Source organism: Buteo buteo, chromosome 15 (genome assembly GCF_964188355.1).
Source record: "Buteo buteo chromosome 15, bButBut1.hap1.1, whole genome shotgun sequence".
Classification (NCBI taxonomy): domain Eukaryota; kingdom Metazoa; phylum Chordata; class Aves; order Accipitriformes; family Accipitridae; genus Buteo; species Buteo buteo.
In genome coordinates this window covers 18095406-18117164 of record NC_134185.1, presented here as the reverse complement: position 1 = coordinate 18117164, position 21759 = coordinate 18095406, and the positions used below count along the sequence as shown (strand labels likewise).

General features: G+C 35.9%; 1 protein-coding gene across 1 annotated transcript in view; it reads right to left on the bottom strand.

Annotated features, from left to right (window-relative positions):
• GRIK2 (glutamate ionotropic receptor kainate type subunit 2) overlaps positions 1-21759 on the bottom strand; it is a 415252-nt gene that overhangs the window by 32570 nt on the left and 360923 nt on the right. The window contains exon 14 of the mRNA XM_075046677.1: positions 3905-4130. Coding sequence (XP_074902778.1) covers positions 3905-4130 — 226 coding nt within the window. The remainder of the gene's footprint in view (positions 1-3904; positions 4131-21759) is intronic.

The window sequence follows — 21759 nt, the reverse complement described above, 5'->3', positions numbered from 1 at the left end:
TGTTCTCTCTCTTCCTTCCCCACCCCACTTCATTCGTTTGCTTTCTGTGTTTTTTTCTCTCTTTGTCTCTCTTTGTCTTTTTCCTTCCTTCCCTCCCACCCTCCCTCCCTCCCCTCCTTCCTCCTTTGAATATCAACCTTGGATGATGAGGTGTATGCCCACACAAAGTCAAATTCCAACCACTAAAAGAAATACATATGTACTTCTAATAGATAATTGTACATGAGACATATTCATATATTTATTATTAGGAATAAACTATACAGCATACTTCAAGCTTTATGCGTGTTAACAAAAGTTTTCCTATCTACCAGATTCATTGATGAAGAACACAGGGCTGGCAAAATAGAGCCTCCTAATAGGACGTGCCAGAATAAAGACAATACAAACTCCTGGCATTTGGAGCTTCAAAGTGGAAGGAAAAACACCCCAAATGTGCTCTAGCAAAGCAAGTTGTTACACTCTTGGTTACAACGCTATAAACAAAGTTGCAAAGATAGAAAATAAAACAAAACAAACACAACCCCAGTTACAAATAGGTTCTCCCTTATCTGCTCCAAAGTATCAGTTGCTGTCAAACATCTCATACCAGGTCTGTTCTTCCCCTCTCCTTTTATCACAAATGAAATTTTTCTAGCCTAGCACTGGAGGTGGCTGATTGAAAATGAATTAAAGTATATACAAGACTGTTACCTTAATTTATAAACATGTACCATGAGAATCATTCATTGTATGTGTAAAATCAAGTTCACTATCTCTAGTTTATTTTCCAGTGCTGCAGGTGTCATGTGACATATTAAATAAAGCTAACAGCAGAGATATCATGCAGAATGCTGCCTTGCATCTATTCCAAGCGTCAGTGTATTTTGTTGATTTTAAAGGTGTACACTGATCCTACTTTGTGCCAAAAGTGTTTCCAATTTCTTTTATCAAGGCAATATTTTAGTAATCTAAACTTTGTTTATGTTACTAATGCTTTTAGAAGGATTAAAATAATAATGTAAACTCAGATTTTGCTTCTTCGGTGCATTTGGAAGGGGTTGACACATATACACTGCCTGATCTGCCGTTTTCTTCTCCTCATCTTCTGCAACTTTATTTCTCTGAATTTAAAGCTTTCATATCATGAGCAGAGAGCTTTTACTGTAGTACTCTAAGCTGGTGCTATATTTGGGTGGTTGCATTTTCCAAGTGATTATCCTATCATAAACTACTCTGATAGCATATTTTTCTGTTAGGAAAGCTTTGAGCTCTACTGCTTGTAGTTACATAGACTCAAACAAATTATGTTCTCAGCAACTATTATTCTATTAGCCTTCAAAAGGAACAAGATATGTTGCACCTACTTCTTTGATGCTGTTCTCCAAAAGTAACCATATCCATTCTACTGTATTTAACATAAGGCCTCTAACAACTGTATTCTACAAATTTAATCTTATGTGCAAATATTTCTGCAACTTCAAGCCACTATTCCAGGAGATAAACTGGATATTTTTGTAAATTTGTGGAGATGACATCATTATCTTTCAGATACCATGCCTCTAATACAAATAGTTGTGTATTGTTCTGCTCAGAGACCTGTTACTTCCCAAACAGGCACAAGCAGTAACATGTGCTTTGTTTGTGAAACCATTACACTGTAGTTTTCCAAGCACTTGACAAGTTACTCTTAGGATTATTAACTCTAAAAAGATATTACTCAATTGAGTGTCTATAAATTTCTTCCAAAATCATTAAATAATAATGAAATCTACTTCTGTAGATTTTACCATGTCATAAGCTCTTTTAAAGACTCTGGAATTATTTTTTCCCTGTAGAAATGAAATGAGATTAGCTATAATGCATGAGTTTATTTTGTATTATCCACTGCTCTGTAAGACTTTTTGGCTTCAATAAAGCGATATATTTAACAAAAACTATTCTGACAGGCACTATAGATATCCTTCTTCATAAGGTTTCCTTTCAAATGTATGTGTGAACTATGCATTATTTTAGTGGAGGCTACTCAATCTCTTTCCTCTGAGACTGTGTGGTTAATACACAGGAAACAAAACTTTTATAAATGTTAGTTCTCCGGATAGCATTTTATAGATACTGCCCAAACACAGGATTGATCTCTTATTCTTAGCTGTTCTGGGAAAGCTCCAGATGCTGTTTTATCATACCTTCATTTCTTTTGTGAAAACCTTACTTTACTTGCTTCCTTGCTGCTTTACATCCAATAGGTCATCCTCTAAACTTTAACTCTAGAAGTCTGTTTCTGGCTTTATCATTGCTTTTCATCTGCTTTCTCTGGTGTTTGTGCTGCTTCTCTGATTTACACATAATCAAAATCATTTGTAAAATAGCCTGGTCTCTCTGATTCCTATCACTTTGGCACTTCCAATGGGCACTTAGATTTCCGGGGCATGCTCCAGATGCTTCACAAGTTTGCATGCAGCTTATTCAAGGATTTTAAACTATCACTAGGATTTAATTTTCCCCATACTAAACCTAAATGGAAGATGTTTTTCACCCTCAAAATAACAAAAGGCTTATTTATCAGAAAATACGAGATGCCGAAAAGCACAACAGGACTGAAGTCCAGTCCCTTCTGTCACTTACATGTCTACAGAACATTTTCAGCAATGTAAGAAACCACAATAGAACAGGGTGGAAAAATCGATATAAGGATTAAAACTAGATTCCTAACAACTAACTGTTCAAAGACAGAATAAACAGAATCATAATTACTGCAGATGTCCATTTCATAGCAAATTACTGAAATAATGAAAATTATAAAGATGTTATTAAAGTTGCAGTAGATATCAACAAAATATAGGGAAATCAATATTTGATAATACTAGATACCTCTTATTCCAAGATATTCCAGTAAAGTTTGTTTCTTAACCTTCCTTACCATGTGCTTGATTTAAAGTACTGGACACAACTTTCCCCATACAATGATTTAGTGTATAATATTAACACAGATAAAATCAGTACAAAATGTAAGACCTATTTGAGAAAAACATAAAACATATTCACAACAATCACAAAATGATAATTTTTTCTTAAAAATAAAGTTAAAATAAATATTGGCCTTACAAAGCGGTCAGTAGAACGATCTTACAATATTAAGTAGGATCATTGTGCAGTACTGACAGAGTCTTTGTGTCACACCATTTTCTATTCCCATCTATTCTGAAATCTAAAGCCAGATCCTCAGCTTATGCACCTCGTAAATCACTGCAGTCAATAGGAACTCAGCACCTCAGTGCTTTCTGAATCCCATCCTGTGGATTCTAGCAGCCAAACTAAAGTCTGTAGTTGGCTTCTAATCTTGCAACTGAAGTTTTGTACCTAGTTAAGAACACCTGACCTGGAAAATATTGACAGGATTGGAACTGCTCTGCAAAACCATATTCCACAAGGTTAATTCAGTATTTCTTTTGTCTGTGGATTGTACATAGCACGTTATGGAATCTTTCCTCCTCTCTTAAGAATCTCAGTGACTAGCCCTCTCAGTATATCATGGCATTATCCCCATTTGCTAATGCATGCCCTGTACTGCTTGTACCTCATTCTCTAAAGTGAGAGATCAACATTTTAAAAACATTTTTTCTGTAAAATATTTTGCTGTGAAAGTACTTTTTGTTGTTGTTGGACATATGGAAGGCACCATGTAAGAGAAACTTATCACATGAAAATGTCCAATTTTTTATAAAGGAACTATTTTCTCTTTTTAGAAAATTCAATAAAATCCATAAATGCTGATAAAATATGTAATATTTTCCCCAGGTGGGAAAAAGAGAATGAGAAAAACTGTTAGCAATGTATAGAAAGCAACAGTGTTTTGGAGCTTTTCTATGCTACTGCAGCAACTAAGATTAATGAACAGAGAACAAATGGTTGACATATCACCTACCCATGGGAGTTCCAACGCCATAACCTTTTGAGTCTATCAGGCCTCCAATCTGTGTTAGGTTACAGTTCCGCTGTGTGACAAACTCAATGGTTGTTGACTCCATTAAAAATGCATAATCAGAGGTAAGCACACGCTGGATACCTTCTTCATTACTTTTGACAAGTACTGACTGCCTCCTGCTACTCATGAAGGCCCACATCTTGTCGTAAGTGGAGATTTTGGATTTCTGAAAGACAAATATTAGATGCATCATGAATAAGAATAATATAAAAGTGAAAGCAAATTCTCAGTTTGCACATTGCTCTCTTACTAAGGCATTCTTCTAAGGGTGCCTGTACCTTTCACCTCATCTGTACCCCTCATCTTGTCTATGTAAAACAAAACAGTTAGACAGATTCTCAAGAAAATGTGCAACATCTGTTGTTTATCTGGGTTTTACTGTTTATATGTTTTTAGGTAGGACAAAGGCCTACAAGTATTTGAAGTCAGTGGAAAACTGTTAAGTATTTCACTGTAGCCAAGTTCATCAACAATGTTGGTGAGTGCTACAGGAGAATCTGTGGATTCTGGCACCCTGGAAATTTTCACTCCTATTTCAATCACTCGGCTACTCCTGAGCAATTCTGAAAAACTAATGCAGAGTATGGCAATCTGAAGTAATCAGAGCCCTTGCAGATGGCAGTATATGGAGAAAACAGTTGTGGGGGAGAGGGCAGCAAACATTTTATCCATGCTACACAGCAAAAATTCTGGGAGAAAGATTTTAGGTGAGAGATAGTATGACACTCTCGTCAGATGAATACTAGCTTGCCATTCAGAAATTGACTACTAAAAGTCCTAAAAATGAATATGTTTTCTGCTTTAATGTTCCCAGAATGCAAAGAACTGTTGTGATAGGAAGAGAGAGACAGTAGTTTGGGACAAAGTGATGCTGTGCAACTTTAGAGGAGTCGCTTCCTTTCTTTCACCTCAGCTTCTTTAAAAAACATGTTACCTTCCCTTGTCTTTGAAAAACACAGTGCTTAAGCGATCATAACCAGTGAATAAATTGAAGGTATCAGAAGTACTGAACATTTTATATTACATATGCCCCATCTGTTTAATAATATTTCAAACTCAATATGTATCAGAAAGTTTTCAGTAGTGTTAAATCTTGCCTAGTAAATAAAATGTAGATATACAGCATGAGAACTAGTATAATCAGATTTTTTAAGGAGTGTTTCATCTTTTAATGTCAGCCTTAAACATAACTCTGCCATCAGTTCTGGTGGAGATACTAAACAAGGATTGACACTACAAACCTGTCTGAAGTTCAGCTGATTGGCAGCAATAAACTCTGCCCCAGAGGAGAATTAGCAGTTTATGTGGAATAAAAAGAATGTTTATTTAGAAAAAAGATGACTTTGTCCCCCTGCTGAGATACAATCCAAGAGTTATTTCACTCTGCCTGGGGACTTAGCAAATCAAGCATGTGAACTAACTCTAGTGTCAATGCTAACAAAACTGAAGACTTTTAGGACTCTGCATGAACATGTTGTTACTGTACTGAACATAGTCTGTGGCTGATTGCAAAAGATTTTAGTAACTATGAAAGGGGAAATCATTTTTCTTCAGAATATACTGTGAAAGCATTGAATAGAGAAGACCAAACAGATATGGTCTCTCCTCATAGGGTTTGTTTTGAAAATCAAATAATTCTTGCAAGCATTTAATATTGCACTGTAGCATAACATACTTTAAGCAATGCACATCAGCTCTGTAGGAATCTAAATTAGTATGTAATACAGAAAGGATGGAAAATTAACATTTTCAATATTTGTATCATTTTACCAAGAACCTGTATTTAATTCTTTTGACATACAATCTTTAACCCAGTACACAAAACAAACATTTTAGCCACTATAACTAATTTGACCAATATAAAAAATTGGCAGAGAAAACAATTTTAGTAAACTGTTAGATACACATTGTTGATGCATGTTGAGGAAAAAAAAAAGAAAAAGCTAAATGAGCTATAATAGAAAATAAAGAAAGAATGAACTGTAATACATATGCATTTCTATATTTCTGTTGGAAAAAAAAATAAAAAATTCCAGGATGAAAACATGTTAGCAAGGAGAATGGTTCCTCTCTACTGAAGCATTAGAGCATGCAAAAAAATACAATATCCTCCAAAGGACAGAGTGCTCATATTACAATAACTGATTTAATCAGCAAGGATGAAGCCACAGCTACTATTGAAAATGAAGGAACAAAGCTCACCAACGAAATCAGACAAAGCTCTGGCATAGGACAGCTCGCTTACTGGAATAATTAACAAAAAGTAAAAAAGTCTACACATCATTAGTGAGACTGTAGAAGATAACACAAAACCTAGAACATCAGTGCAAGTGGCTCACCACTGTGAAGCTAACAAGCGTGTCAGAAAGTGCAGAGTCATCTCTGTTTCCTCATATAGGCAGAACACTACAATGTCTTTGCACTGCTTTCTTCCACCCCTACAAGCTAAAAGTCAGAACTGAAATGATGCCAAGGAAAACAGCTCATCTACTTGTGACCCCTAATTCTAACCAGTGTTTAGAAATTCTTACCAAAAGATGTGTATAGTACATGTTATGGGCTTTGTTTCATGTACAACAGAGAATATTTTATCTGAAAATAATAAAAAAAAAAACCCACAACATTTGATTCAGGAAAATACAACCACAAACATTTTTCTTGTGTGTTTGAAAAACTACTCAGCAGACTAACATGACTAAAATCAAGAAGCCAGAACAATCAAAAGCATCAGGAGCCCATCTGACATCAAACTAAAGAGAAAGACACTCCAATATGTACATATTGGTTCTTGTGGTTATGACTGTGCCATTCATACTGATAGAAGCAGATGCTGCAGTTTACATCACGCTTCCATCTTCTTTCACTGTGTGCAAATCAATCTAGTTAATCAACTTATATACTCCATCAATGAAGTGTATTATTTTATCTGGGTTAGTTCACCATATTGTTTCATCTAACTGAAAATCACTGTCTAGAAATCCAACCTAACTTGAAATCAACCAGAAATGATGTCTGTGTAAGATAACTTGTGGTGACATGATTTGTCATGCTTGTGTTCCCTCAGTAATGCTGAAGACAATGCAGAGTAGTAAGAAAGCTGCCTATGCTTTCCAACATTTGAATTTCACTGGAATTAAAAAAGAGAACTAACTAACGGGAAAGACAGAAATGAAAAGGTCAAGCAAATCAAGAAACTCCTCTACCTGGTGCATTAAAAGGTAGCTCTCACAAAGACATTCAGAGGATACTGTCAGTGACATAGTCAGCATTCATAAATTAAAGATCATTGGAAGGTAACTGCACATCAGGGATCACAAAAGGAAGCATGGCAAAGTCTCTACGTTAGTCTAATGTTATGTACAAATGTGAGGCTGGAAACAGAAGGAATCATCATTAGTAATGTGTTACTTATTGCTCTATCCTGAAGGACTGGCTAGGAAAGACAAATATCTGAGCAGTGAGACTTTAGACCACAAGGTTATAAAAATATCAAGATCTTGAATGAATGCCAGAATAAACAAGAATCAAAGGACAGGGAAGCAGACTTCATGACACAAGACAAGACTGGATAAATGCACAGCAAAAATGTGCCAGGCAAATTCTGACATTTTTCTACAAAGGAAAAATTTCAGATCCATTAATGGAAATTTTTATTTTAATGATAGCATCCAACTTCTTTCCTGGCTTCTAAAAGCATTTGGGTGTCACAGACAATGCCTCAGCTTTTCTTTCACCCATGAAATATTGAAACTCAAAGGAGGCTGTAGTAACAAAGGAAAGATTAAAGGTAATTAAGATTAAATTTTGAGAAAAAATAAGTAAAAAAAATAAGTAGCAGAGTTAGGTATTTTATGAAAGCACTCTCCACCACATAAGAATTACACCACGACAATCTTTACGTCAAAAAAAGCCACACAGACTTCCAATCCTACTACACTATTTTCCATTTCTGACACTGCCTATAACAGCTAAGTGACTTTTGTTTTCCTGAGCATTGCATTCTTAGAGGACACAGGCCACGTTTCTTAAAGTTGCTTGATTCATGGATTTTATTAAGGACAAACAACAATTATGCACATTCATTCTAACTTTCTGTAATACACAGACTATGAAATGTCACTTCTGAATTACTTCACCAAGCTCATCACTTATGTGTTTGCACTGATAGAAAGAACATATGAAAAGTGCATTCATAAAGACCTATCTGTATGAGCCTTAGCAAGGTGCCCAACATGGTCTTTCACAACATCCTTGACGACAAGCTGGTAAGATACGGACTGGACAGATGGAGCACCTACAGGTGGAGAACTGGCCAAGATGTTGATCTTGAAAGATGGTAGTTAATAGCTCAAGGCCAGACTGGCATTTTGTCATAAGTGGAGTGCCTCAGGGGTCAGTCCTAGAACTGATGCTATTCAATATCTTCATAAACAGTTTGGAAAATGGTACTGAAAGCACTCTCACCAAGTTTGTGGATGACACCAAACAGGGAGGAGAGGCAGATACACTGGAAGAAAGAGCTACCATGCAGACACCTCAAAGAGGCTGGAAAATTAGTATAGCAGGAATTGCATGAGGTTTAACAAAGATAAATACAAAGTCTACCCTGGGAGAAAGTAATCCCAAGCATCCATACTGGCTGGGAATTGACTGGCAGGAGTGTATCCTGGCTGAAAAGGACTTATGGATCCAAGAGGACAGCAAGCTGAATAGAAGTAAGCAGCCCATCCTTGCAGCAGGAAAGCAAACTGCAGGCTGTATCAGCAAGGCTACAGACAACAGAAGGGATGTGATTAATCCACAATGCTTGGCACTTGTCAAGCCACACCAGGAATGCTGTGTCCAGTTTTGGTCCTCCATGTTCAAAAGAAATGTTAAAATTGGAGAGTGTCCACCAAGGTATTCAGAGGACTGGAGATCTTAACTGACAAAGAAAGATTGATGGAAATGGTATTGTTGAACCTAGAATGGAAGGCTTAGAGAGAATCTAATTCTTCCATTACCTAAAGAGAAGGTTAGAGAGAAGTTGAAGGTACACTTCGTTAGGATGCATGGTGACAGGATAAGAGGCAATGGCCCAAGCTGCTGAAGGGAAATTCTGTGTCGATATAAGAAAAAAATTCTTCACCATGAGAACAACTAAGCATTGGAATTGGTAGCCCAGAGAATTAATGCAATCAGCTCATTGGAAATATTTGAGACAGCTTAACATGGCCCCAAATAAGCTAATCTAAGGCCTTGCTTTCAATTAGGAAATCAGATCTCCAACAAGAGGAAGGGATCTCTAGAGGTCCCTTTCAACTCTGAATTTTCATTGATTTCTATGATTCTTTATCAGTATGAAGTTACATACAGTAATAAGTGTTTCTGGAGACTCTTCAACTTTTGACGTTGAGCAATTTCAAGAAAACAAAACATATAATTTCCTGTTTGGGGAAAAAAACCACAACTGACCACACTAAACTAACCCCCAAAACATTGTGAACTGTAGTTTATACATCAAGCCAAAGGCAAGTCCATTTTTTGCCAGAAAAAAGTGTTTTCCTGTCTTTTTCACCCTTCAGTCCTTTGAAACTCAAGCGGACTCATCCCAATTGTTTCATACATGACCCCCTGGAAATCCTGAACACCAGTATGGAAATCCAAGCTGAACTGTTCATACAATACATGTACTTTAATCATTCTTTATTCATTTTTGCAAGTTCGATGTTTTGTTTTGACACATGCCCTAAATCTACATAGCCGTGAAATAAGCTAGAAAATGCATTTTTGATGTTCTTAATAATGGCAAAAGCACTAACGTACCTCAAGATTTTTTTCTAAACATAAGAAGGCTAGATGTCAAATTTAAGTGAAGCAAACATTATAGACAATCCTCTTATGGCTCATAGCTGTTGTAACATGTTTGGGATATGTATCCAGTATTTTAGCCCACAGAGGATTAGTAACATTAATAGAGAGATAAACAAAGTTAATTAACTGAATACATTTCAAATCATAGTATGACGAGCTTAAAGCTGAGAGAACAAACCAACAGCCTAAGGTAAAGAATGTTTTAGGAATTCTGTAATTGCCCTCAAGCATTATAAATACAGGGAAATTCAAAGATAAGGCTATCTGAAAGCATGTGAACACTTGCATAAATGAAAATAAATTGTAAATAAACACAAATAGCCTGCTTGCTTTCCTGAACTATCACCGAATAGAAATTTGTAAAGGCTGATTGCTACTGTTCAAATATCTGTCAACGACCAATGATGTGTTTGTTCCGCTGTGCATTTTTTGTACTTTCTTGTTTCTGTAATTTATATCTGTGTACGCTGATCCACCTCTCCCAGTTCTTAATATGAATCTGAACTCTTTGGAATAGGTACTGTTTTCTCCAAACTGCTCAATGTTTCTGAAGTGGACAACGATGCCCCATTACTGGGACTTCTGACCTAAGTGGTAATATATGCAAATAATGATAAATATCAGAATCAGCTACAGGAATCAGAACGGAAGATACCAGATCTTATTAAATTTTTAGCTTTACACAGTATCACTACATGTTCTGTTTCCAGATATTTTGTTTTAAATAATCCATTTAAATTTGTTTTAATGACTGAAATAATTTCTAGTTTCTGGTAAGCCTTAGCTAATTCTACACTCCAAAAGTAAGTGCTGTTTTCTGAGGCAGCAGAAGCAGTATATTTACCGACTTTGACATAGTTGAGCACATTGTGAGTAAAATGCAATTTGGTCTTAACTGCATATCTGCACCTGATGCCTCCATAATATAATATGATGCCATAGACATTCCAAACTCTGCAGTCATGTATGTGTAGTGAAGTTTTGAATCATTGCTATAGGCTAAGGCATAGCTTTTACAGAGCACCATGCTAACTAGCATCTTAAGTATACTGAAAAGATACATTCTTCCACCTGGGCTGGACAGCAGACCAAGTTTAAATCAGCTTAGCTGTCCTCCATCACTCAACACACAGACTGTGTTAATTCAAGTGAACTTCTGAGTATCATCTATTTTCTTACCAGATTAGCAACTAGTTATAAAAATGACCTTTGTAGTACTATATTTTCTTTATTATCTCCTAGAACTATGAGACTGACTTTTTCTCAGTCATTAAAGAAAAATGAAAAAGACACTCCCCTTTTTATCAGACTGGTCTCATTGACTCTGACCCTCTGACCTCAGGGCATTTCTTTTCTTCTCCCCGCCCCCCCGCCCCCCTTTTTTTCCCCCTATTTTTTCAGAACTGCTGAGGCCTGAAAACCCCTAAGTGAACCAGCTGATTTAGATTTTGTTGTGTCAGCATAAAAACAATAAAACTAATGCATATAGCGTTCTCTTCTCCATAACGGCAGTTTTCACGGTCCATAGAGCACAAATGAAAAAAGGTAGGAAAGGTGTTTCTGCCAAGAACAGAGCTACAAGGAATGAAAAATGCAGTGCTCAGAGAAAGACATTTTTACTCTCACCCTGATTGTGCTGACTTTTTGTTTTAAAAACCAAAGATTTTGAATTAATGTTAAATATTTAAAGTAATTTATGTTTAAAAAACCCCAAATCCTAATGCTATTGAAATAAGTTTTCACTATCAGCTTTGACCTGGAAATAAGTAAGAATTTTATAACTCCAAAATCACTAATGGATTTCAGAAAACTTCCTTGCCTTTTATACCAGAATGATTTATAGTCCTCTACTGAATTATAACTAACATCACAACAGTTCTTTTTGTAAAATACTGTGGAAGATGACAAATGTGATATTTCTCACACTTCTGTAGGTTCCTTCCTTTATAAGTAGCAATAAGACATTAAGCAAATTTAATCTGTTTTTAAAGCAGATCCTATATTCTGCATGTTCCGTAAAGATAAATCCATTCCTGCTCACTCGGCCTGTTTTCAGATACAAACTGCAGTCCAAAACTTCACACTTCGTTTGCACTGTATCTGGAAGCAATCTCCTTTTCCAAAGGCAGTGAGTTTCATCACTGGAACTGAGCATGAAGTTCACAAATACTACTTTAAACATTCACCTCTAATAGAGTAAGAATTTGTCACAATGCCATGATTTTAACAATTGTATTCTCACAGCATCTACACTGGCATGGAAGATGTTTGTGCAATGTTCAAAGCAAAATTAATAAGCACTATGCCCCAAACACTCTGTTGCTGTTGTGATTTGAAAGAAACTCATCAGGCCGCATTAGAAATCAAACTCATAGCATTCAAGACCTCTTAAAATGAAGAGGAGGGATAGAAAGCCCACTATTTGTTGTCCAAAACTGTTAGGAATAAATATTGTTTCATTATCTTCACAGATTCAAAAAACTTAACAGAAGTTCCATTGTCACTTTTTTTTAGTTTTGGCACCTGTCAAGCAGCAGAATTAGCATTAGTTATTGCCTGTAATGATAGTCATCAAAATCAGGCTAGTAGCACAGACAGATTGGTAGGGTTTTTTTCCCCCAATAAATTTCCCCATCAGTTCTGTTGTCAGACCTAACAAACCCCTGAGCATCTAAAATAGCCAATAATTTCAAGTATTTCTTTACAAAATAGCTCATGTACAATATTTACCAGTTATAGATTAGCATAAGCCACCACTGAGGTATTCTGCAGTGGGATTTGGATTTAGCATTCAGAACTTTTTTATTATAGTAAGTAAATTACCAACAACACTGGAACATATGTGCTAGCTAAGAACAGCTGAGTCTTTCTCTGTACTCGCCTGACCTTGGTCACTAGAAAATTGGAGTTAATTCAGGCAAACAGGATTGACGCCATATGTGGTTCATATCAAAGGTATAGAGGAGTGGTAGGATACTGATCAGAAGAACTGTTTGTTTGTTAGCAAATCTGTCAGGTCTTGGAATAATTCTGGCAGTTTTATCTTGAAACACCTGCAGTCTCCTAAACAACATACTTGAAAACATAAGCAACATAATACTTAAGGAGCTGTTTTCCTCCAGCAATGGAGAGGTTAAAAAAAATATTAAAAGATCTGGGATGAAATACTACAGTAAAAGACACAGGAACTTTTCAGCCAAACTGGTTGCTGAAGAACATGTCATGAAGAATTCATCTACACACATAGATGAATTTACATGTGTTTGATTAGTGATCTAATGGAAATGGAAAATACGAGCAATAGCAGAGTTATAAGATGCAGTTTTGAGTATTTTTTTAGCATTGATACGTACAGTCCCTACCCAACTTTTCAGAAGTTGATGGGGAAAATGCATTACTGACAAAATTGTACAACATGTCAAAAGTTAGAGTAAGATATAATTCATGTGTTTATTTGCATACTGCAATTTGGACATCTGTAGAAGGTGAGTGCAGGCATTGTAAACACAGCTGGTAATGTAGTTTAACAGAGAAAGGGATACAGTATAGCTTCTGAAGACTAAGGAAGTTCTACAAAGGCTCTGCTTTATTTATAATTTGGAACAGCCAGAACAGCAAGTGTATGGCAGAACAGAGGGGAAAGAATTTTCTTTCCAGCATTATTAACTGGTGTATTCCAGTTCTGTCAGAGGGGAGTGCTAAAAATTAGTGGGAATAAAGTAACTGGGAATTTCCAAGGAAAGAAAAAGGAAGGGAAAGTTCATCACCAGTTTACCAGTTTGACCATTCAGTGATTTAAATCAGTTACATTAGTGTTTTCTGTAAATAATACACCAAAACTTAGCCAAAGACTATTCTAAGATTTCTCAGGCTATTTCTGTGCCAACTGCTTATTTTACTATTGCTTATTTCAAAGGTCTTAATACATAACTGAACTGTGCAGAACCATTCTTGAAAAAAAAAAAAGACCATTTTGAGAAGGATTATTGTGTGTGGTCTTCTGAAACTACTGAAACCCAAAGTCCAATATTTTATATATTTTTGCAGAGGAAAAGAAAAAGCAAAATCGATGAAAAATTCATGCACTATATTTCCACTACCCTGTATCAACTGCAGAAACTTGTGCTGTTCGAAATCTACCTACAAAACCATATAGTTTGCAGTTTCAATAGAACCTTGGCTACTATATCTTCTCTAAGAATAGCCTAGATTGAACTTTAAATTGCAAAAGTAATTTTAATTTGAGCACATTTAACATTGGTTGTAGGAACAGATACTTATTTCTGTAACAGTGAAGTGTTCTATCAGGTCTGCTCTGGGAAGTATCCATCATATGGTATGGCCTGAGCTTTGCAGCCTGAAAATTATGGATGTTCTATTCCTCTTAGTTGCCCTGAATTTTTGCAAAGATCAAGGTGAAAAGTACTGTAACCTCTTATTTCTTCCCATTTTCAGCTTTTTCCATGTGCAGTTATGACACAAACATAAGTCCAACTGTAGTCTTATTAAACATCATCCTCAATGATGGAAATAAAAGTTAAAATGATACTAACATTGAGCCACATCAGCAAGAACAAGGAAATAAGAAGTTAGGCTGATGTGAGCCTTCCCTCCATCCCTACCTTTTTTTTTTTTTTTTTTGCTTCATGAGCAAATATGGCAGGTACATATCCCACTTAAGAGATAATGTAAAACTTCAGTGATAAACTAAACACAGTGAATTCAGAGATAATTTAAGTCTCTCAGTAGTACACAGATCAAATTTCTGCAAGTCAAACTTCCATTACAAAGCTAGTACACTACTCTGATGTTTGTTATTTACACAAATATTGTACAAATTAGAGAAGAGGAAAAGAAGGATATAAATGATAAGTACTTGCCTTACTTTCCTCAAAAGTTGAAAGTTCTTCAAAGCCTATTAAATACTCGAGATAAACAAAAAAAATCTGATTTCTGTCTTACAGAAAATCTTGGTATTTCAGCAATTGCAGACACACTGAATTGCAATGAAAAGTAGAATAAGAAACTGTGAAATCAAGTTTCAAAAAAGCATTACATAATAATGTACTAGGAATGAAGTAGACAGAATGACAGGGAAAAATAGGAGAGAGCAAAATCTTATATTGATTTTGCTTGGCAGAAAAAAGACAACGATAATAAAAATCAAAACTTAACCATGGAAAATCTTTATTTTGCAAAAAATGTGGGGTTTTTATAGGGAATTCCTGAGCTTGCATAATAATTTTCTGTGGTACTCAGCAAGACCACACCATGTGAGCTCCAGAGATGCCTTAATGACATTTTAAGCTTTCTAACTAAAAAATTCTACTAATTCCCACAGTAGACGACTTTCATTATTGACTAAAGTATTAATTTACATTTATGGATTTATATTTACACATGGTAAAAGCAATTACACTTTACTATCTATGAATTTTGGGGGCTGCACATAATTTTATATCAACAACGAAATGCTTCAAACATGGCTTGAAATAATTACTCTGTGGCATGTGACATGTGAGTTCTGATTTACAGTCAAGAGAAGGAACAGGTATTTGACATTATATACTGACATGCTCTAGCAGAAATCCATGTGCCATCACAGAAAGATTGTATGGGCTGGTATGTGATATCATAACTCCTAGAAAATTTATTGTGTTAATGATTGTATGGCATTATCAGAACTGCTAAGGATTCTACACATTTCCTCCATGGAACTGCTGAGTGTAGCTGTGCATCATACTGCAGATTCTGCGTTTCCCCTGTCAAGCCATCAGTAATTTGATCAATTGGACATCAAAAAGTAATTCTGTTATTCATCCAGTAAAAAAGCTAATGGGAAACCCAATTTCTGATGAAGTTTAAGCATCAATGAAGTTAAATTTAGCTAACTTTATATTAATATCTTTGCTAACCTGCTTACCAAAACAAGCCAACTTTTTCTGGATGCTACCAAATTATTCTGCTGAGCAGTTTCAAATACTAATAACTGGGACTATAGTGTTTGACTTTATTCCCTATTTTATTGTTTTAACTATTTGTGAAAAGTCAGAAAATTCCATTCTAGGGAATTTTATGGAAACTAATTTATGAACAACTATTTTAGAAACCTTCAAGGAATAATAACTAAATATGTAGTAAATTACTATAATGAAAGTTAATATCATTACCTGTGACTGACTTCATGTTCTGCTGTTCATATGTGTCACATAAGCATGTGACACAATGTGTCACATTGAAAACAATGGCAACAAAAATTAAGTGAAAGCACAGAAAATGTATAGAGTTTATTCTACATTTTATACTATACCACTTACATTTCTCTATTTTCCATATAGTTTGACAAAAATAAACAGTTGCATCAATGGTGCTTGTGACTGAATCTTGGTACATTACTGACTCCGCTGTCAATGTATTACTGTAGTTATATTGTTTCAGGTGACCCTTCACTACTCACAGATAGGATTGCAGAGATCACCTATGAGTTTGAAAGTCATTGTGCTGGGAAATGTGTTGTAGCAACACCACAGAGTTGATTTCTCTGCATATTCCAAGAAGAAAAGCAGCCAAAGCAGGGACAGCACAGCTTCCAACATGACAAAGTGGATGAAACTTTTTGGGGAAGCAAGGGAATAGTTCCATCTCTATTTTGAATATTGGTCATCTGCTGAGGTTGCTTAAAATGGTGCCAATTAACATAATAAGTTTTTCTAATGAGGACCTGGGTCAGCAGTTGGACTGATACACCAGTAGTTCATCTCACAATAAACAGCTACAGATAAGTGATAAACTTTATCTGTCAGCAATAAAATTAATAAAGAAAAATAACCTGCTTTAAGGTGCATAGCTCCATAAACATCTTTTAACTTTAGTCAGAAGACCCTAATCAACTATTATTGCTTCATCTTAGCAATAGCTAACTTCAGTATTGTGCATCAACACTGCATTCAATGTCATTTCTCAAATGGGGACAAGTACTATAATCTTATTAATTTGCATTTATATTCTCATAATTTGATTCTGTTTTATGTTTATCTGACAAAGCTGCACTGAACCTTCCAGGAAGGTGCCAATTTACTGAAGATCTCTGGGAAGAGTATATTCATGTTCATCATGACAGGTGTGATAGCATCTGTCGATTAGCACACTCTGTCCATTCAGATCATGGCAGTATTTGCTGTACTTCTAGGATTGTCTTTTTTCTAGCAAACATATTCAATAGCTAACTTTATCCTACGAGAATGGATAATAACCAGATATTATGGTACCCCTGACAGTTTTTTGCTTTTAAATCCAAAGAGCTAACTCAGAAATTATTAAGTCTAAAGAAACAGCAAACAAAAAAATTATATACAAGCCACAGTCCCATAATCATAGCATTTTCTTTGCTTTATAATTAGTCTCCATTTGATTTTCTCATTTTGAGTAAAATGCAAGAATAAAGAAAATCCCAGTTACTTGCTAATTTACTCTTCTTGCTGCAGGGTTGCACAATCATACAGAATGATTCTTCTGGTTTTGCCTGCTATTATCTATTATCCTAATGGGACTTGTATTTCCTTTGCTATTAGGCTCAGAAAAAAACTTGAGCAACCTATAAACCAAACCTTTCAAACAATTGTCTAGCCTGAGTTAAAGATGGCTAAAAATTTGAAACAACTCATCTTCCATTCCAGGAGGAATATTGCTGACACTGAAGCTGGTAAGGGAAGGGAGAACCAGCTCATTATGTGTTGTTAATGCAATCACTGCCCCCTTCCTGAATGTTCTTTTGTAGATTTCTTTCAAGCAAGGCCCATTTAAGATGCATTAATTCAAATGGACATAGAACATGCAAGGAAAATAAAACTATGGAGGCTAGTTCCTGTTCTGTGAGAGGATGGCACATATACCATTGTCTCAGATTATCACAACAATCACAGAATTGTTGAGGTTGGAAGGAACCTCTGGAGATCATGTAGCCCAAAATCCTGCTCCAAACAAAGTCTAGTAGAGCAGGTTGCCTAGGACATTGTCCGGGGCTGGAATATTTCCAAGGATAGAGACTCCACAGTCTCTCTGGGCAACCTGTTCCAGTGCTTGGCCCTCACAGTAAAAACACAGGAGTTTTTTATGTTTAAATGGAATTTCTGATATTTCAATTTGTGCCCACTGCTGCTTCTTCTTTCACTGGATACCACCAAGAAGAGCCTGGCTCCATCTTCTTTACACTCTCCCATCAGGTATTTATAAATATCAGTCAGTGCCCCCCACCCCTAACCTTTCTTTTTTCTAGGCTAAACAAATGCAGCTCTTTCAGCCTCTCCTCTAATGACAGATGCTCCAATCCATTAATGCACTTTGCTGCCCTTCATTAGACTTCTTCCAATACAACACTGTCCCTCTTGTACTCGGGAGCCCAGAGCTGGACGCAGCACTCCAGATGTGTCTCACCAGTGCTAAACAGAGGGGAAAGATCACCTTCCTTGACATGCTGCAATATTCTGCCTAATGCAGCCCAGCTGGTCAGTCTTCCAACCTGTACTAGTACATGGGGTTATGCCTTCCTAGGTGCAGGTTTTGACATTTTCTTTTGAGGTTCCTGCCTGCCCATTTCACCAGCCTGTTGAGGTTCCTCTGAATGGCAGCACAACTGTCTGGTCTATCAACTACTCCTCCCAGTTTTGTACCATCTGTAAACTTGCTGAGGGTCCACTCTGTCCTACCATCCAGGTCATGAATGAATCTGTATGGGACCCAGTATTGACCCTGGGGGCATACTGTTTGTGACTGATCTCCAACTGGACTTCAAGCTATTCGTTACAGTCCTTTGAGCCTGGCAGTTCAACCAGTTTTCAGTCCTCCTTACTCTCCACTTATCTGGTCCATACTACACTAGACAGACACCCTTCACCAAGGATATAGAAGAACAATTTCTTGTCCTTTCCTTGAGTTGATTTCTCCTCTAAAGTCTAGTAAAGGCATTTAAAATAGCCTATAGGAAAAGTCTCTTTATACTACTTATCATAATGCTTTGGAGACAAAGTGGATTTCTTCTACACTGAAGAGACATCTTGTTTATATACCCATTTTGCCTACATCTTCAAGTACAAAAAGTAAACATTTATCCCCATTTATCTCTATCACTGCACTGTTTTGCCTGCTAGGTATAATGATTTTGTTTGAGTCTCTATTCCTTCTTATTTTAAGGTTTGAGACTCCTTTCCTTCCTTCTTTACTGTTTACAGATGTTAGATTGCTAACATTTTGAGAAGACACAACAGTATCCCTGCTGTCCCTAACATATGAGTAAAAGTCAATCATTGAAAAACTTTCTCTTTTTCTGTAGAAAAGTTACTAAAATCAGTCTTAGGAAGCTCAGTTTCTTTGTTCAAAACCAAGTTTTCATAATTCTGTTTGAACTTTCTCTAGACTTTTCCTTGGCTCTCCTCCTATTGATTAGAAAAAAAAAAAAAAAAGGTTTATCTCGATATTCCAGTCCTGAGCGCTTGTCTTAAAAAGCTTTACTGGGAATTCATTAAAACTTGCCCACTGTGCCTTAGCAATCTGAATCTGATTTTGTGACCTTTATGTCTCGCTTGAAAATTTTCAATCTGTTTTAAATCACTAGCTTAGTTGGTTTTTTTCATTTGCCTGCACCAAAATACTCCTTGTTCACCTCAACTATTTTGACCCTCACTCACATATAGTATGATTAATGCCTAAAGTAGAGATGTGTTAAGCATTTGCTTTGACCAGCTTATTTTCCACTTTGTTTTTTTTTTTTTTATTTTCTTTGAGTCTTTTTTGATATGTATGAATTTACTTCAGACTGGTAGCTGACAAGAGGCTTATGGCAATCTTATTTTCTCTCCCTTTAAACAGGCTTTATCTAAGCAGTACCAAATACCATAGCCGCAGTGCAGTACCTTTTCTTCTGGATTGCAGGGCAACCCATTTACTTGAAGTATCAAATGATGGAGAAGGGACTAATACGAGCTCATGCATAAATTTACTTGTCTTTAGGATCAACCTTTTGACCTCCTTGAAGACAATGATTAAGCTATTTCTTACTGTCTACACAAATGTCCTAGACTGATTTACAGGTTATAAGTTAGTCTGCTGCTTTGTTTTTATCATCCATTAATACAAATATGCAATGCCGAGAAAGACATAAGAAAGCTAGTAAATCACACTCATCAATGGATATAAAATACACCAGTTCACTGAAATAATCTTACTTTTTAAAAATGTTGCTTAAATATCCTGCAAGCTATAATTCATTTTCATTTAGTTCTCCCAATTCTAATAATCACTCAGAAATTGATACTAAAACTACTGTCCTTTTAATACTTGTGTCTAAATAAATTAATTTATACTTGTTTTTGAAGTCTCAGGAGCTTCATTTTCTAAGAGAAAATTAAAATTTCAGACATGTGCAGGAAACTTTCTCCCTTCAAAATTACCATCTAAAACAAATGGAAGACCTATGTGTTATGTATTTCAAGCATTAATTATGTATATATTGCTTCCATTATATAAAATGGGTATAGATATTGATGTTTCAAAAAGGAAATTTCTACGGGTATTCTATATCTGTGAGGAGCTGTATGAGGAGAACAGTATTATTTTCCAAATGCAGAATATCGAAAACTTACACCTAGGTCAGAGAACCTTAACAGTACTCCAGCCTGAGCTGGCTAGTTTGGAATGGATTGCAAACAATGGTTACAAATAAACATCAGTGAGAAATAAAAGATACATTTGTTGTGAACACTCAAACATAAATATTATGGACCCTCTGACATGATACTCACACAGGCAAAATTTCTGTTAATCTTTCTGGACTATGCTTAGGGTGCTTGATTGAATGGCACCAACTATATTTCTGTTTTCTGCTGAATGTTTCAGTAATTCATTACTCAGTTTTTCATCCACTATATCCCCAAGTCCTTCTCCTCAGGGCTGCTCTCCATCCACTCATTGCCCACCCTGAATCTGTGCTTGGGATTGCCCTGACCCAGGTGCAGGACCTTGCACTTGGCCTTGTTGAACTTCATGAAGTTCACATGGACCCACCTCTCCAGCCTGTCACTTGTACTGTAGCTGAAAAGATATCACCAGAAACAAGACATAGAGTCAGGCACTCGGAAGCTGAAAGCAGTTGAAAGGAGGTTTAGAACTCCTAGAAAATAATTGTGTTTATGGAAACACGAGTTTGTGAACATTCTTTACTCACTGATACCCTCTTCTAAGCAATATAAAAGATTATGAGAAATTAATGTTATCCTGACAATCAGAGAAGAGACTACACTGAAGTAGTGGTATCTATCTGCCTAGATACACCTAGATTTGGAAGAAGGCTTTTTTTTTAAAGAATCAGCTACTACATTTTCTCTGAAGCACCCTTAGTGTTCATGACCCCAAATGAAGAATATTTTCTAAATGATCAAGTTGAAGCCTTCAGCTTGGACAGCACTCAACAGAATTTTTTTTTCCTGAAAAGTTTTTGAATTATCAGATGTTCTTAGAGAAAAATCAACCTGGTCAACTTCCCTGTTTGAAAAAAACTGAACAGGAAAACATATCAGCCTTCTAAAGATGTGCTACTGTTATTTTTCATTTTTGTTTGATTTGGAAGGTGAGATGTAGCTCAAGAAATTTTTTTTTAATAAATTTAAGCTTAATTATTTAAGCTAATGTTAAAAAAAAAAAAAAAAAAAAAAAAAGGATGCTATGGAGCTGTGTCTGTGAAATGTTCCAATTAACCTGAATGGAGTATTTTGTTTGGTTTGCATTTTCTCCCAAATAGCCTATCCATGACAATTAGGATTTTGCCTCTGTCAGAAATCCAGGCTGAGGGCAGTGTTTTGGTATCTAAAATATTTCTTCAGGGCAAGAAAACCAGAGTAAAATGACAATCAAAATGCTGTTGTCATACAGCCCCTAAAACCCTTCCTAAA